General features: G+C 44.1%; 1 protein-coding gene across 4 annotated transcripts in view; it reads right to left on the bottom strand.

Annotated features, from left to right (window-relative positions):
- Positions 1-12,598, bottom strand: part of LHCGR (luteinizing hormone/choriogonadotropin receptor) — a 1,835,933-nt gene extending 1,823,335 nt beyond the window's left edge. For 3 of the 4 annotated variants that reach the window (XM_069608404.1, XM_069608401.1, XM_069608402.1), the window contains exon 1: positions 12,278-12,598. In XM_069608404.1, coding sequence (XP_069464505.1) covers positions 12,278-12,456 — 179 coding nt within the window. In that variant the 5' untranslated portion in view covers positions 12,457-12,598. The remainder of the gene's footprint in view (positions 1-12,277) is intronic. The other variant, XM_069608403.1, reaches the window with a different exon arrangement.
- Between the last annotated feature and the right edge of the window lie 5,523 nt (positions 12,599-18,121).

The raw sequence follows: 18,121 nt of genomic DNA, 5'->3' as shown, positions 1-18,121 counted from the left end.
TCCAAACAGGTAACATCCCTTGTTCTTGGCAGTAATCATTTATAAGGGCCACCTTTAAACAGGGTAATAGAGCTGACCCAAGAAATTATAAGCCCATTGTCTTACTGGACGCTTCAAGTAAAAAAATGTGCCTCGCTAATGTTGAGAGGTCTCTCACTTCAGGTTAAATCTTTAAATCTTCTCTCCAGGTATCAAGTGGGTTTCGGCAAAGAATGGGGACCACCCTCAACACTACAGTTATTTCTCATCTTTCAGCAGTGGTAAAAAGGGCATTGGTGGGCCCTGTGTACATGATGGCCTCCAATGACATGTCCAATGCCTTTGATACAGTCAGCTGGTCTACTCTATGAAACAAATTACTGCAGGGTAACGTGCCTAGGGGAATACCTGAGATCTCAGCACTATTATATAGGGCCTCATTATAACTCAGGCGGTAAGGGTTTTACGGCGGCGTAAACAGCGCCGACCCTTACCGCCTGAGTACGAGGTCCCTTAGCGCCATGGAGGTTTTAACACCTGCTTTTAGCAGGTGTTAAAATCCATGGCGCTAAGGGACCATGGAGTTAATTACGCCACCGTAATTTACGGTGGCGTAATTAACGCCTTCCCCACTCCCATTATGCCCTATGGGGCAAAATGGGAATGGGGAAGGGTAAATGGGAAAATGGGGATTTACCGCCCCGCCAAGGTTGGAATGGGGCGGTAAATCCGCCAACCACCATGGCGTAAACGTAGTTTACGCCATGGTGGTAAAGTCACGGCCCAGGCGGTAACTTACCGCCTGGGTCGTAATGAGGCCCATAGTTATTCCTCACTTAAGGTAAGGCTGACTAGGGAGGGGGTCCCTTCAGCACCAATCAGAACCTTTGGACTGGCTAGCTTTTACTGACGACATTGTCTTATTTTATAAGACACCTATTGGGTTATTCAGGAAGTTGACACTTTTTCACTAGTATGCTGTGGCCAATAACCTAAAGATAAACAAGGGTAAATCCAAACTAGTTGGTTTTACTACTAGCAAGTGTCCTATCTCTTTTACTATTTTATCTGGAAGGTGGGTGTGACCCTCTTGAAAGGGTGTCCTTCATGAGGTATCTTGGAAAAAACGTAACCAATGCCCAATCCTTGGGAGCTTGGAGGTCCCTTTTCACAGGTGGTTTCTCTCCTCTTTTAGCTAAAATGAGGAGAGTCTACTCTCAACTATGTTGCTATTCCCTCACGCCTCTCCTCAGTTTTTACCTACAAAAGATCGAGCCAACAATCATCAACCCATCAATCATGGGTTGGCCATTGTACTCTTTGACCTCGCGGTACTCTTAAATATCCTACAGGGTCAGCTTTGGAAAAAGACCTTGGGGTTAAACAACTCAGTGCCAAATTCAGTGGTGAGGCACAAACTAGGTCTTTCTTCGCTAGAAGCTCGGGCAGTGTGGAAAAAGCTGTCAGACTATGCAAAATTTATAAACCCACCTGCCAACTCTGTATATCAATGTTTAGGGGGAACCACGATTCTTCAGTCAGCAACTACAATTAGTGAGCTCAAGCAGAATATGGTTTGTATTTTGCACTGGATTGGTGCCTCAATTGATGAACTAAGGACTACCCCACAGCTGGTCAAGAAGAAACTGTTTGACGTTGTTTGGGCCGAAATGTCTGACTCGCTCACTACTTACTCCCTCTATATGGAATATGAAATGTTTGGGAGGAAAAAAACCGAGACATTGATGTATGTGTCATTGTTTCCATGTCCCAAAATCTGTGGTATTTATGTGTGTTTTCGTTTAAATCAATTTTCTACTCTAGAGAGGAGGATTAAGTGGGATGAATTGGTATTGAGTGTTGACTATAGATTCTGTCAGGAGAAAACCCTAAGAAACCTTAAAACACATTGGGCCTCATTACAAGTTCCTGCAATGGGGACTTACCGGGTCATTCCGACATAGGAGTCCTCCTTGCAGGAAACATTCCCCATTCCCATTTGAGACCCCATAGGGCTCAATGGGAATGGGGATGGAGGTAACAACGGTCACATTATAAGTGTCCCGTTGTTACCTCCCTCTTCCCCTCGCGGGACCCGGAAAGGATGCCTGGTTTTACCAGGCGTCCGATCCGGGTCCTGTGATGGGAAGCTCGTAATCAGCTCTGATGGAATGAAGGGGGCCAGTCCCGTACTGGTCCCCTTCATTCCGTCAGCGTCTGCCTCGTAATGAGGCCCATTGTGTTACAATCTGCGGCTTATGAGGATGCTACAGGGCGCTACTTAGGGCCCTGAATTTTTCTGAAATGTTTTGGATCAGATTGATGTGGGGAAATGGGCTTACACTGAATAGCGTTGTAGGCATTTTTGTGTTTTGTTTTAAAGAAATTGGATGAGTTTTAGACATACTGACACATTGGATTGTTTTCTTACTTTGTAAATTGTTTCTATTTGTGAAAGGCTTGTTTTTGCAAGCTATAACACAATAAAAAATTGTCAGAGTAGTAGGTAGGTTTGAGGGAGGCAAGTGTTTTTAGGAGTTCTGGGGGAGAGGAGAGAATTGAGAGGAGCAGTGTGTGTGCTGAGGTGCAGGGTGGGCTAATGCTGTGGGAGGTTGATTAGATGGTCTGTCAGATTTTGTCTAGTTATTCAATAAACGTTTTTCCTGAGTTGCTGGCACCTCAGAGTCGGTACAATGCTTTATTATATTGAAGAGGTCTTTGCTCCTGTTAGAGGCTGCCTCAAGGATGGTGGAGAAGTAAGCATAGTTGGCCTCAGTAATCAGAATCCTCCGGTTGGCACAGAGAGATTTGAGGTTAGTGAGATCTCCAGGAATACCTTTTTTGTGCCATCGTTTCTTGAGGGCTCTGAATGAGCGTTTGTTGGAGGCACGTTCGGGGGTGTACCAAGCGGTGTACCAAGGCATGGGTGGATTGGTCTTAGCTTGACAAGTGATCGCTCAAGCTCATCAGTGCAAGATCATGCATCTCATAGCAATTCACACATTTTCGTAAATCAGCCTCTTCAAAACAATGAATTAAAGTTATCTTATAACCTGGCACATGAACTGTTTTAACCCTTTCACAATCACACTAATAGGATGCATGAAATAAACATCTTGGTCCCTATTAAGTAAATTGAGTAATTGAAATTTAGCAAGCCATTTGCAGCAAGTTATTTGTATTCCTCTAGTGGCATACAATCCACTCTCAATGTGAACTGTTTAGGAAGTGTGCACATCTAGAGAGAGACTTTTGAGCGCTACTCTTTCAGTTATGTGCTTTTCCAGATTATGGCTTCGAGCAAGAGTCGCTGACTACACTCCTTCATGTGGGGGTCTTCATCACCCTTCTGGCTCCCACAAAAGTCAAATGAACATGACACAATTTCCGATTTTGAAGGTGAACAGCACTGCTGTGTGACACTAAACAACCACATGTCTCATTGCCCCAAGTGGGCGGGCTAATTTGCATCAATTGCTAAACAGAAATACTTAGCTATGCCTTTTAAACAATGTGAGATGGTGAAGAAAGTGCACCTGTGCGTGTTGGTTTCATAAAAAGAATCCAATATCACTGATTCAAAACTGGCTCACAAATTGGCACATTTTTGCTCTATATCACTATGTGTGATAAAACGCACTATGTACAAAATAAAATTCAAAAAATGGCATGATCGAGAAATGTTTAATTGTGGATTCATGCTCATGATATACACGTAAAGACCCATCTGTGTGTATTTTGGGCTTGCCACCCTGTGACAAAGTTCCCCTTCCCGTTCAGTTAGAAGTGTGACCCGTATTTGAATAACTTTAGTGCACTTTGGCACACATGGTAGGCACACAGCTCATGGGATACAGTAGTAAGAATGTACAGTAATTTACAGTAATTACAATTCATCAGTCAACCGAAGCAAAAGACATTTTTGGAGAGCGGAAGCAAATACGTCGGTCATCTCCCTGCTGCTGCTACTTCCTCCACCCCTACCTTTCCGCATTCAAGAAAAAATTGATCTTTAAGTTGTTCCTGCCACAATGGCATGACTAGTTGGAATTTTGATGTGGTCAATCAGTCTGTATTAATGCAATCAGACATTCCCTTTTGCAAATGTACTCCTAATGTTTTTCACCGATCTCTATGACATGCTGATAGGTTGAGAGCATCATTTGATTTTTTACTCCACCTCCCTCAACACAAATTATATGGTGAATTTGGGCACATAATAAGAATAATTGGACGCAACCTTGAATGATTTACAACACAGCATAGCACATAATAAACTTCAGAAAGAGACTTTGGATATGAAATGAATAACACAACATGGAAAAAGTCCAGTGTCAACAATTAAGGATAGTATGTTAAAATAGATGGGAGGGTTATTCATATGTTGAACACCGCGTGGATTGCATTTCTTTGTGGCTTCTAGAAAGCTCTAAAAGCAAAGGTGGGAGAATGCTGACCTTTTCATCAGAGGTCGGTAGTCATGTTGCAGAAAAGAATGTTTGCCAAGCACAAGCAAATCTTTCTACGAGTATGTATGTCACCACAAAGGACACTGCACTGGAAAAATTGCTATACGGTGTAGGGAAATTAGATGCACAAGTATAAAACCAAAGAAGTAATTTAGAAGATTTTGGTGCCTTCCCATGTAAGTATCTTTTTCTGTTTTTCATTGTCCATTATGAGTAGCACGTGAGTATAGTTGAGTAAGGCAAAGATTAGAGTTTGTGGAGCATTCCAAGATGGGTTTCTAGGTCCCACATGATGAGCCCTTTGAATATTAAGTTATAAGGCCGTGGGAAGATCCAGAAGCAGAGGGAGCATATAATATAGGAATTGAATAGGATTGTCTTTTTCAATGCTCTCAGGAAGACCAAGAATTCTTACATTATTCCTCCTATTTCTATTTTTTAAATTTTCTGCTTGCTTCTGCAGGGATAAACTGTATTATTAAGTGACAGCACCTTTCCAGCAACAACTTCAGCATCGCTGACACTTCTTTCCCCTTCATTTATTCTTGATTCAAATGTGGACCACTTGTCATCAAACATTTGCAATTTAGCTGTTGTTGCTTCTATAAAGGGTTTAAAAGATTTAATTTCAGTTAAAATAGCTTGCGTAACCGGGTCTTGCATGTCGTCTTTAGATGTGGGAGAGTCACTTTTCTGTCTTTTGGGAGCATTACTAGTAGATGTTGATGGCATTTCCTTAGATGCCCCTTCTTCGAAGCCATATTAAGTCAGGGTATTGAACACTGGGTAAAACTAAGCTTCTGCTTGCTTTTAAGATCATTTCCCTTCAATGGCTGTACCTGGAGCACATTAATATGTCTTAATTGCAGATAGGCAGCTTTCTTCTACAAGGATCTATGTGAAAATCAGGTGTCAACAAGCAGAGTAGCCAAATCTTTCTGTAGAATTATTCCAAAGAGCAGAATAGTGCTCTTATGCATTAGCAATTCAGGCAGTATATGGCAAATTTAAGGTAGTATAAACCCCAGGTGCTTAGCTCACCTCAGGGCTTCCCAACACCTATTGTCAGTTATAATTATAGATACAAAACATGCTCATGTCAAAGTATCCTGACAGCCATATGCCATAGAAAACCCTGCAGCTCAATATTGAATGATATATGCCAATAGAGCTTTGTTCTTCTTAGAGCCTCACAGCATCTATTAAAAGTTGTGATTATGGATAAAACATGTTCTTATAGCCATGTGCCAAAAGGAACCTTTCAACTTAAATTCTGAATAATATGTGACAAAATAGTTTGTTTTCTTCAGATAACATCTATAAAAAGCTTCAATTATTAAGGACACATATTTTATTCAAAATATCCTGGAAGCCATGTGCCAAAAGTACCTTTCATTATAAAGTGTGCAGTGTGTGTAAGCTTGGCCTTTGTTGTGAATAAACTTGCTTCCGTGTGTTTCCCCTTCTTCCTGTACGATTTCCTTGTGGGGGTGACTCAAGCAGAACACCAGTGGTTTAATAACTGTTTCTCAAGAATCTCCTCGCAGTAACCGAGAAAACCGAAATCGGTGCCATTTTGTATTTAAGCAAAATATGCCCAGAGTGGCAGGGGCATTACCGAGTCAGGTAATGCCCCCACCGCAAGGGGAAAATTGCTTTTAGTACCCCAGCCTGCAAGATCTGCGAGACCGGGGTATTAAAAGCATTTTTTTCTGTCCCGAAACGCTGCAGAAAATGTCTGAGAAAATGGCCGCTAGGGAAGGGACCACAGAGTCCGTTTTCCCTTTCCATGGTGTCCATCGGGAGCGGACGCGCTGGGAACAGTTCTGTTCCGAGCACGTCCGCTCCCGAAAAAAAAGAGAAGGTAAGTGGGGTTGGGAGGGCGGAAGAGAGGCAGGACGAAAAAAGAAAAGAAAAAGAAAAAAATTCCTGGGTCTCCGGTGGGGGACAATGGTAGCCTCCAGCCATGTGGAGGCTCGGAGCGGGGACGGCCCCGCTCCGAGTCTCCATGCGGCTGCAGGCTGCCATCGTCCCCCACCGGGGACAGAGCAGCCTGAAGGCAATTGCGGTTGGGAGGGCGGGGAGAGGGGAGGACAAAAAAAAAATACCTGAATCCCCGGCAGGGGACGAAGGCAGCCTCCAGCCGTGTGGAGGCTCGGAGGGCGGATGGCCCCGCTTCGAGCCACCACATTGGCTGAGGGGCTGCCACGCCCCCGCCAGAGACAAAGGCGTGGAATCCGAGGGATTCCTGGCCAGGTAATGCCCCGGCGAGGGCCAATCAGAATGGTTCTTTCATTCTGATTCTCCATTGTCGGGTGCTAATGTGATATAAACACCGTTTACTAAAATAAGACAAGACATATAGGAAACACAGTCGATATGGGAGCAACTCACAACAGCTGCCCCAAAACATGAATACATTAATGAACTGAAAGTAGCGATTTGCTCTGCTCTGTGTTTGATTGGGTGAATCGCTGTACATTTATTTAATTTATAGCAGCTTAGTTACCATGATACCTTAAATATTTTGATCACTGTAAAATAACAAGAACTGACAAAGTAACAGTGTTGATTTTTTGTATACAAATTAATTGTACCTGCATTTGCCAGCTTTGTCATCACATGCATAAGTACTCAGTCTGTGTGTCAGCTAATGGAATCATATGCCCAGGGAGTACCATCAAATGCCAGCTATCTCTTAGATATGCAAGGGTACTTACGTCATTTGGCATGTGTTGTAATTATATAAAAGATTCTGCCGTCAAATGTTTAGGTACACAAATAGTTGCAGCTTCCACATCAAAAGACATGGTACTCACAGCACTAACATCTATCACTGTAAAGAGTGTTGGTCTCTTGCAACATTGCCCTAGAAGGCACAGATGCCCAAGCATTAGCAAGGGATGAGCTCAGTTAGCACATGCGTGCCAGATTTCAATTGGCAACACTGTTTCAGATTATATCAGGCCCAGTTGGTACAGTAAGCCAGACACTATTATATCCAGTTAGCAGAGGCATGTCAGATTCCATTAAGTCCAGATAGTACATCAGTGTCAGATTCCATTATGCCCAGTTAGCATGGTGAGGCTATATTCCATAAAACCGGATTAGGAAAACAGTGCCAAATTTGATATTGGATTAACACAGCATCGTCATATTCTGTTATGTCCATTTAGCAGTGTAAGGTCAGACACTTTTATGCATGCAGAGAGCATGGCAGTCTCAGATTACATTATAATTTGTTAGTACAGTGACGCCAAATACAATTGTGCCCATTTAGCCCAGTACTGCCAGATTCTAGTATGTCCAATCAGCACAGTAAGGTCAGATTACATTATAGCTAGTAGGCATACCTATGACCTATTCTGATCGGCTCACTCAGCACAGAGAGGCAAAATTTGATTAACAGTTATAATAGGAAAGCCAGATTGCATTAGCTCACCAAACACAGTGACAGAAGTTCCAAAATGCCTAATTAGCAAAGCAAAGATAGCGGAGCAGTGCCAAATTCCATACCCACTTAGCACAATAAGGTAAGATTCCAACAAGTCCAATGAACCCATTGACCTTAGATTTAATTATACCCAGTTGGCAATGTAAGTGTGAACATGATTATATCCAGTTAGCACATCAGTGCCAGATTCCAAGGTGAGAAGTCATCACAGCAGTTCTTGATTCCCTTAGGTCCAGTTCACACAGTGATGCCAGATACCAGTATGGCTAATTAGCAGAGCAGTGTCAGGTCATGTTATGTCCTGCTGCTTCAGTGAGGGCAACTATGAGTATGCCCAGTTAGCACAACAGTGGCCAATTCCATAAATCCTAATGAGCAGAATATGGCCAGGTTCCATTTTGTCCTCCTGGCATTCTACGGACAGTTTCCATTATAGCCAGCTAACAAATGGCATTGATACATTCCACTATAACTAGTCATTAATTCTGTGTCAGGCTTCATTGTGCCCATTTAGCACAGCATTGGCAGGTTCTGTAATGCTGGGATGTTGCAATAAGGTAAGATACATTATGCATACTTGACAAATCAATTTAGAGTTCTATTAGGCCCACACAGCACACACACACAGCACAGCATCTATTAGGCTCTGTTTGCACAGCATGGCGGGTCCGGGAGGATAGCTCAGGGGCAACGCTCGGCTTGGAAGCAAGGACGCGGAGCAACACAGGTTCGATCCCCGGGTCGGCGCTTAGAAACCTCTGGGTATCAAGCACCTTATAAATAACCAATTACAATGTCCAGATTATAATCTGCATTTATTAGCACAGTAGTGCCAGGATCTAATTTATTTATTTTATTTTTTAAATTTGTATAGGGCACAAACAGCCCTTAGGCGTCGAGGCGCGGTTGCATGTGGGGCACTTAGTTACATGGGCAAGGTACAGGTTAGATACACATTTACAACTTGGATGTAACGGTGCAAGGCAGAGCAGAAAGATATGAGGTGCAAGCAATGAAGAGTCTCCCATCAACAACTACTGTTCAGAATATGCAACCCTCCTGATGTGGTTTGTGTAGGTAACATTGTAAAGTCACGTGTCAGTTTGTATTTCTCTAGCGAGGTAACCTGACCTGCAATGGAAGAGCAGTATAGTGTGTACTGTAAACAGGCCTTTCAAATGTAGTGGGCTCTGTGCAAATGCATTATTCAGTTGGGTGATTCCCATGCTGAACGGTCTTTGTGCCTGCCTTTGCCTGCCGGCCTCTTATTCACATCTACTTGGGGAGAAAGTTGGGGTTTTTGAGCAGGAAAAGGGAGCAAGGGTCGAGTCTGTGGAAGGCCAAGGTTTCCATTCACTAACCCACTCCACTAACAAGGAACTGCTTGGGCAGACATTTGCATTGTGTTAGCATTGTTACCTGCACTCTGCGCTAGAGCTCTGCAGTGTTGCATTAATTGCCACGGGCACGTCACCTATTAGGCCATTGGTGTCAAAAGTGCAGCCGCTGTTCAGGATTTCCAATAGGCTCTATTTGCCTGAAGCAACTCCTCTCTAGGGAAAGCCGCACGATATATTGATCTACTTTGCTCCTCCTCTTCAGTGGCTGGCCTCTATGGCTCCTGGCAAGTGCTGTGTGCAGGTAGCGAGTAAGGAGAGCCTCTGTGCTCTGTATTGCAAGTCAGAGCAGAGGCCAATGGTATCCCAGACAAAGCTCTGCATCTCCTCCCCCGTAGCGGCCCAACCCCTTGCTGCCAAGCAGCGAGATTCTTCTCAGAGCTGGCCAGGCTTGACGGTATCTAACAAAGAACCAACACCCATTCAATGAAGGACAATCTGCTCTAAGCAGGCCAATATTTTCAGAGAGTCTATTTCTTGGAAAAATCAATCTGCCCATATATATGTCTTGTAACTGGCTCCTCATTAAGGCCAGGCGTTTCCACCCTTATATTTTATTTCCAGATTTCCTGAGCTTTACCAGGAAGACCGGAGTATGGGTATATGGACATAAGGACTAAATGGAAGTGAGAGGGTGCATACAAGTGACTGTGAATTAAATAATAATATAACCACTCCACTGAGAAGCTTTGCATTATTGTCCATGCTGTGACAATGTGTTAATGGCTGCTTATAAGTAAATATCTGCTTTACAGGCTAACTTTCTTGCCTGGTGTATGCCCTGTCACCCCAGGTGGTGGCACAGCCAAGCACATCTCGGTGAAATATTACGGATGTGTGCTCTCGGTGACACTCCTCACAGGGCAGCCTTTGCTTACTCAGTGGTGAATCAAACGGACCACAGAAGCCTATCTCCTGCTAGCCAGACAGGCTGTGCCCACTAGTCCTTGCTGAATCCCAGTAACAGGCTACACTCAGATATCACAGCAATGCCCGATTCCCTTACCCTCAGGTAGCGCAGTACATCCAGAGGTCATTGGCCTAGAAAGGTCAGCTGATTTAATCATGGCCAGGCAGAAGAGTAAACCAAGAAGGCATTATTCGAGCACAGAGCAGCCAGATTCCATTGTGCCCAATCGGCGGAGAGGAGCCAATGCCAAAAGAAGAACATCCCTGCACTCCGGAAACCATATCCGGCTCACCCGCCTTGCTACCTTTGACAGCAAGTGGGGAGGGTGATTGGGCCTAGGAGTGCAAAGATGCTAGCGTGATATGTAAGATGCTAGCGTGAAATGTCCCTGCATCACGCTCTCATTGCCTGTGACAATGGGTGCAGGGAACCTGACAGGCAGGGAGAGTCCCACAGAGATCAGGGACAGAACAGAGCCACCATAAGCCCCATGTCCAGAATTCAGAAAGCGGTGAGCACGGCACCCACACTCTTCCCCATGCTGTATCTGCTTGCCTGGTCTCACTCTGACAGGGTGGCTTTGACATTAGTAAAGGCAGTCAGAAGCAAGTAAGGGGTCAGGGAGGAAACAGGATTACTGCACCTCACTTCTTCTTCTGTCTGGGTGTAGAAAGGGTAGGTCTCCACCAATACGTTCACATGGGGACTCTCTTTGCTAAGGCAAAACATTGCAGTTCCGTTACACATGCAATCAGTGAAACAAATGAAAACGAAATCTGGTTCAATTGCCATTTCCAACAGACTGTTCCCTACCATAAACAAATCGGACAGACTCTCAAAAGTTCACAATTAAACACAGTAGAAAATAAAATAAGGCACCCTGGCTCGCTGCCTCTTTTGAACGCCCATGAATGGCGAGTGTCGTGGCTGCCCCCGAGAACGTAAATACACAAGATTCACAAAGATGTCCTCCAACTACTCCAGGGTGAACAGAATGGCCCAGTTTGTGTAATTATCAGCTTTTTTTCCAAGCGCTTCCGATTTGTATAGATAAAAGAACTGGGGAATAGGGAGGTAAAATGATTTGCCCAGGATTACACAGTCCTAGGTAAGTGTAGGCAGCCAGGCTTAGAACTCGCTTCCCCATGCTCCAAAGTCTATACATTAGCCACCAGGCCGCATCTCTTACTAACATAGTATAATGTGTTTACCCACCGATTGCGCACCTGTGCAGTGCAATATACACCACCAAAGTTTCGCAACGTCAAGCGGTCTCGTGACTGTATTAAAGACGACAAAGAGGAAAGGAGCCTATTGGTCACACAGTTGATAATCCCACAAATGTGTCTGTAAATTACACACATAGATAAATGGGATTTGATTATTTAATACATTTCACTAAACGGCATACTATTTTAATATAAAATGGAATATCGAACTGGATTTATATGACGGTTGTATACCTACTTAAGAAATGCACGATTACACTTCTCCGGAGAATGTTTAAATCGGAGCGAACAGGACACCCTGTTCTCTAATCAAGAGAGCCATTGTACATGTTTGCTTTGCTCCGCTAACCGGAGAGAGTTCCTCACACAGTGTACAATATCTTGCAGGCACGCCACCTCTGCTCATATGGGCACTCCATGCCGGGACTCATTAGTATGTAACAGAGCACAGCGCTTTCCAATTACCTCTATATGATCGATATTGATAACGCTGCTGTGGTGAACTCTAAATGTCTTGGTGTTAAATAGCAGCCGGTGCTGCAAAAGCAAAACACTGGTGTCTGCAGTACTGAGCCCCACAGTTCCTTATCACTCTCCGTGAAAGAAAAGTTTCACTCTGGAAAAGAAACAAGTCACAAGCCGCCGGGAGCCTCTACGTACTGGTTTACATATGCAAAAAGAGGTGTATGGCCACCAGACCTGCTCCCTATTAACCCAGTCCCCTGTTTTCAAACAAAAGCACTTTTAGAACGCTGGCACTGCAACCATGTCACTTAACAGCAATCTTTCACAAGCCTTGAAGTGCAGGTGCGCTCACGAGAGGGCGGGCAAATACTTACAGTTCGACGCTGGTTTTCGTGCTATTGCCAGGCAGGTCGGATCCCGGTGTCTGCCACTGGCACCTCAGGGTCCCCTCGTTGCAGTGGCAAAGCTGCTTGCAGGGGTCTATTTGAACTGACTTGGCAGGACTGAGGCAAACAAAAAGAAGAAGCAGGCAGAACACAGGAGCATTCACCATGGTCGGGGAGTTGTGGAGGGTTTCAGCTGCAGCCACCAGCCAGTTCCATTGTCTAAGCTTTTCTGAAGTTTGGCACACAGCAGGGCGAGTGGAAGAGAGAACGTAATGGGGCGAGACGGTGTGTGTGTGTGTGGCGTGCAGGCAGTGTGATTCGCCTCAGATCGAGCCAGGCAGATGCTCGTGGCAACTCCCTGCAGAGCTCCTCCTGTCTTTAGCTCGGGAGAAGTGCATATGTATTTTTAACCTGCCTGGGATTATTGAAAGAGGCGAACGCAGTGTCTTCTTCAAACGTGAGCATAATTTGCCTTCTAAAATCACCGATTGCTTTCTGTTCTCAACACGTGTTTCTTGTTTAACCAGTTGCAAATATATTTTAAGCACCAGCGTGGCTCAGAATCTATATATTTTGATCGTTTCGGTAATTACAACTTCTGGACTGAGCTGTGAGTAGTGCTTTAGACTGGAGGGCACACAATTTGAATTTTGCTTTCTGAGAGGAATTCATTCACTACATTAAACCTGGCCAGTGCAATAGTAGGTAGCCACCTAGGCCAGCTCCAGCAGGGGGCACTACATTACTCCTATGTTGGACCTAAAGAACAGATAGCACATAATGCTCCATGCCAAAACGCATAAGGCAACCATGTATCCTGCTGTGACAGTCTGCTGCCATCCCCACTCGCTGATCAAAGTGGCAGCAGTGAAGGTTCAAAGGTCCTGTGTGCACTCATGAACAAGGCTGATGGAAACCAAAGTTCCAGCAAGGAGTGGTGGCTTTTTTTTTAACGCTATGCAACTCTGCTTTAAAATATAATAATATTATTGCCCAGCGGTATGGTGGCAGTTGATACAAACTAAATATACTACCATAAACGTTTGATGTTACATTATTGACAGGTTGTGAACAGTTCCTCATTGATGACAGGGCCTTGGGTGGCTGAACCAACAACAACCATGTGGGTCTCACCAGGGAAACCTCCCATTTGATCCCACTCAGAAGGCTGGTCACTTCCTGCCTTCATCTGGGAACTGGCACTTGAATGGCAGCCCCACCATTATAATGGTTTACTGAATAGTAAAGTCCTTTTGATATAGGCAGAAAGAGGACGGTGGTGCAGTAGAGTAACCCAAGACAGATCTTCAGTACACATAGGGGTCTCATAATCTTGGTTTTGCTAGCACCCCCAAACGTCCAGTGACCCTCTTCACTTCCTGCATACACAGTACTCAGGATATGACACAATAGGTTATTTATAAAACGCGTAATACCCAGAGGTTTCTAAGCGCGGACACGGGGATCAAATCTGTGGTGCTCTGTGTCGTCTTGCTTCCAAGGCGAGCACGTTGCCCCTGAGCTATCCTCCCGGTCTCGAGAAAGCACATTACATTTATTACAGCACCCTCGAATCCACCCGCAACAAAAATGGCTTTCCCCTGAACATTCTGCGGTAGCATTTTGACTAAATAAGGGGAGAACCAGCCACTGATTTTATTCATTGTTGTACACTGCTTGAAAAAGATTCCCTGGAACCTGATTGGGAGAGCAGTATACTCCCCAAAATCCACTGATAGAAAGGCAAAGACCAGAAGATCCAAGGAAGAGGCAAGTGCTTCTCCCAAAACTGTCCCAAGGGCCCATTTGAGATGAACAAAGACTGCTGCAACTGAGACACTGGTAACCAGGACCCTGCTCACTGTATGTACTCTCGTCAAACCTCTCTGGTTGGGATGGCCAGAAGAAAGGATATACCTTTCCCCAAAAACACTGGACTGGGTCTCTCAGGAACCAAAGAACCAAAGAAGAGACCCCTGGCTCTCCCTGCATCTCCGAACCACTTCAAGACCAGTTCGGGCTGCTTCAAGGAAACCGCCATGGTCATATTTTATCTTGATAGCCTTCACATCTGAATTCTTCTCAAAGCCGATGTCAAAGCCCCATTTTATCTGCATCTGAAACGCAACAAGTCTTCCAGCCTCCCTAACTCCAGCCCATCTGCCTGGCTGTCAGCAACCTTCAGCTCCAAGCCATTGTTGCTGCTGTACCACACAATGCTGTGTTGTGCCAGTTCAGCCAAAGGCAAGTCTCCACACTCTGCCCCTGAGTCTACCGAATCTTCCAGCGCCTTTGACCTGACATTGCCTGCAATTTCCCAGTGTCTTCGACCCACAAGCCATTGCTTCGGCTGAACAACACTTCATTTTTTAAACTAGTTGCTGCCATTCCCTGCCTTGAAAGCATCCATACTCCTGTTCAACACCTAAAAGCCTGGCTCAACACTAAAGAGAAGAACTAAAGATATTTAAAGTGACTGTTTACTGCTGGTCTGCTCAAATGACACCAGTGACTTTTAGCCCTTTCTCTACTTTTCTGAAAGACATATTCATTAACTGTGGCATTTTGGTGCAGAAATCTTTGTCTGAGCACACCGTATGAAAACCCAGCGTGCCCCTTTATTTTAAAGTTTGCTTTCTATGTGTTTTCTCTAACCGGGTTGACCCGGTAGTGTTTTTATAGTTGCATGCATTTTTGTTAGTTTAATGAATAATCCTGTTATTATAAAACTTCGATTGGGTATTCTTTTAGTGTGGCCCCACAGTACTGTTGTTGTTTGGATTGTTTTTGTACCAGCTCACACCTCTCCTGAAGAATAGAGCCTACCCTCAGCCTGCAGGACCGCAAAGGGAGAAGAAAGTATACCGGCCGGCTGTACCTGTCTCACCTTTATTATTGGGATCACTGCTGTAGTGTTGGCATGAGTAGTCACTTTAGACACTACACACCCCTGTATTGAAGAGAAGCAGCCATTTAGTCACATTAATGGTTCGCGATATTACCACATGCATTAATACCACGTATCCCCAATGGAGTCCAATGGGTCTCCAGAAATGGGAAGTAATCCGAACCCTAAATTATATTGTAATCAGCATTTATCACTGTAATCACATCTTCTGTAATGTAACTGAGTTTGGTGATATTATGTGACCTATTATCACCAAACTCGTTGAGCCTCATTACAAGTTTGGCGGTGGCCTTGCCGGTAAAACTGAACTTGCTTTTTTTTCTAGCCTCTAGCAATGGGGAGATACAGGGCCATTACAACCGTGGCGGACCCTGTATGTGCTCATTGCCAGCGGCTGGAATCCATTACTCCCCATTCCCATTTGAGCCTCATAGGGATCAATGGGATTGGGGAGGTTGGATGCACCGGCACCATTCACAATGGTGCCGGTGCATCCGACATGATGTGCTCACGGGTGCTGCTCTGCCTGCCAGGTCCGATCTGGCGGGCAGAAATGCACCCGCAAGCACAACTCGACGTTACCCGATCTGGGCACTATGGTACCAGCAAGCTTACCGGTACCGTAGTTCCGGGACTGGCAAACTTGTAATGAGGCCCATTGTCTTTCTATTAAGCAAATTCCATATCCTCATACTTTGTTTTAGAGAACGGAAAGTTTCTTCACCTGCTAATTTTTTTTTCCCTCTTTGAATTGGTCAAGGGCACATTTCTGCATTCTTATTTATAGTTTCTTCAAACTTTGACATGTGTTAAAATCAGTACGAGACTCATGCTTTGTTTTGCATCAGTTGTAAGGTCATGTTTTTAAACTATTGTTTTCTAAAACATTTTGTTTAAATAAACTGATTGAAAAACAGGGATGGGAATAGAAAATATATAAAGTAAGTGCATGGGAATTTGCCCCTATTTTGCTTTCTTTAAGTGCCTGCATATATTACACAGAACTATTAACTGTTTTTCTCCCCCAGTGCACTGACTGAAAACTTTGGCTGCTTTAGAGCAATTATTCATGCAGATACCCAACTGCACTGGAAATTGGCTCTTTAAAGCCTCTTTAGTCATACCACCAGCAAAATAATAAATGAATGGATAAATGCAGCAAAAATACTAAATGGATAAGTAAATGCTACACATGCAAAGAATAAAAGAAGTCTAAATGAGCTACATTACTGCTGACACAGCAGCAAATAACATCCTCATCTCGCCAGATGTCACTGAAAAGCACCAAAACTGTCAAGCAGAGTGATCTCGGCATCAACAGGCCTGGAGCGATGCGTCCATCCTCCAAGCGAAGCTTTCTAAGTGACCGCCTCTGCGCCCCTTGTTTTAAGCCCTCTGCAATTGCGGGGTGGCACTTTCTAGAACCGTAAACTCACAAAGTTTGTACCCATTGGTAACTCTCGTGAGGCCCTGGCCGGAGTGACCTGTGGTAACATTCAAGGAGCAGAACTCTTCCCTCTCTCAAAAATGCATGGAAAACAAATCCACAACTCACACTCAGTTTTGACAATGTCCATTGTAACATTATCAGGTACCAGCCGGCACCGGCTTATTCTAGCGCACACCTTTGTCTCGAATTGTGCTTGGATAAGCAGTGCAAACTAACATAAGCAATGAATAATGATGAAAACATGTTTACCAGTATAATAGTTCACATCAAGTGCAGATTTCACTGAGGCCTGAAGCAAATGTCCACTATGGCTTCAAGTGCACCACAATGCACTGCGCACAAGCACCATGCTTTCTCCAATTCAAAAGCATTACAATCCGCCCTTGGACATTTGACTTCCATAACTCAGTGGCACGAAAGTTGGGTTTTGAAACCAACAAAATATCATAGCCACCTTAGGATACACTGAATGCAACAAAAGCAAAACGTGATAATCACAGCAATTACACAAAGGCAAGCAAAGGCATAATGCAGAGTTCCTCCAACATCTGGAATCCAAGAAAACAACCAGTCCCACCAAAACCTGGTGTGGTATTGCGTAACCCGTTTCATGAAGTCTATCACATTTTGGATATGATTTTCAATAGACTCGGAGTGATCACTGAAATTAAAACAGCACATTCCTTCAACTGTATTACAACCAAGGATATGTTTTAGCAATAGATCAATAATAGCAGCGTGATTCTGCAAGGCTGCTTTTCACGTAGTTTGGCTATCTAGAATCAGCTCCTCCAATGCTTGAGAAGTATGATTGAGTCCTTTCACGATTAAACATGATAACTTGATTAAAGATTTATAGCCCCCAGCAGCTAATCCCCAGACTCCCAACAATGGAAATGCAAGAGCCAAAACTTGATTCTGCCAACAGGTGCAATTCAAAACATAGTCTGGGGATAGCCCTACAGATTAAAAAATTGATCTTCTCATTCGATGTAACACTGGTTGTATAGAAAACATCATTAATCCAAGCCATGTTAGAGCACATGATCCTCCAGAAATATTAGCCGGCATGTAAGTAAGTAGTTGCCACACAAAAACAGCCATCCTGTCAGATGTTTCACATGGTTCACATGACTAGCAGCTACAAATGTATGATTACATGCCATTATATTACATTGGTAATATATTACAATATTTACATTGGTGCATGTGCTTGGAGAGCATGAGCACAACTGCTTCTCAAACACAGTTTGGCTTTCCTCTTTGGTTATGCCCAGTTGTTGACATTTCCCAACCTCTTTTGGTTCACAGGTCATATGATAGCAAACATCACCTTGGGTGCCATTGCAAGTCACTATCTGAGTAAGGTTTCTGGCAAAACCTGCAGTACTCGTAGATGGAGAATGATTACTGCACATTGGAATCCTCCACTAAAAAAGCATTCTGAAAGACTCAAAAAATCTGTCTCAAAGTT

The sequence above is a fragment of the Ambystoma mexicanum genome, chromosome 4q (assembly GCF_040938575.1).
Source record: "Ambystoma mexicanum isolate Mex_15411 chromosome 4q, UKY_AmexF1_1, whole genome shotgun sequence".
NCBI classification, from domain to species: Eukaryota; Metazoa; Chordata; class Amphibia; order Caudata; family Ambystomatidae; genus Ambystoma; species Ambystoma mexicanum.
The sequence above is the reverse complement of the archived record's forward strand: the minus strand, read 5'-3'. Positions and strand labels throughout refer to the sequence as shown.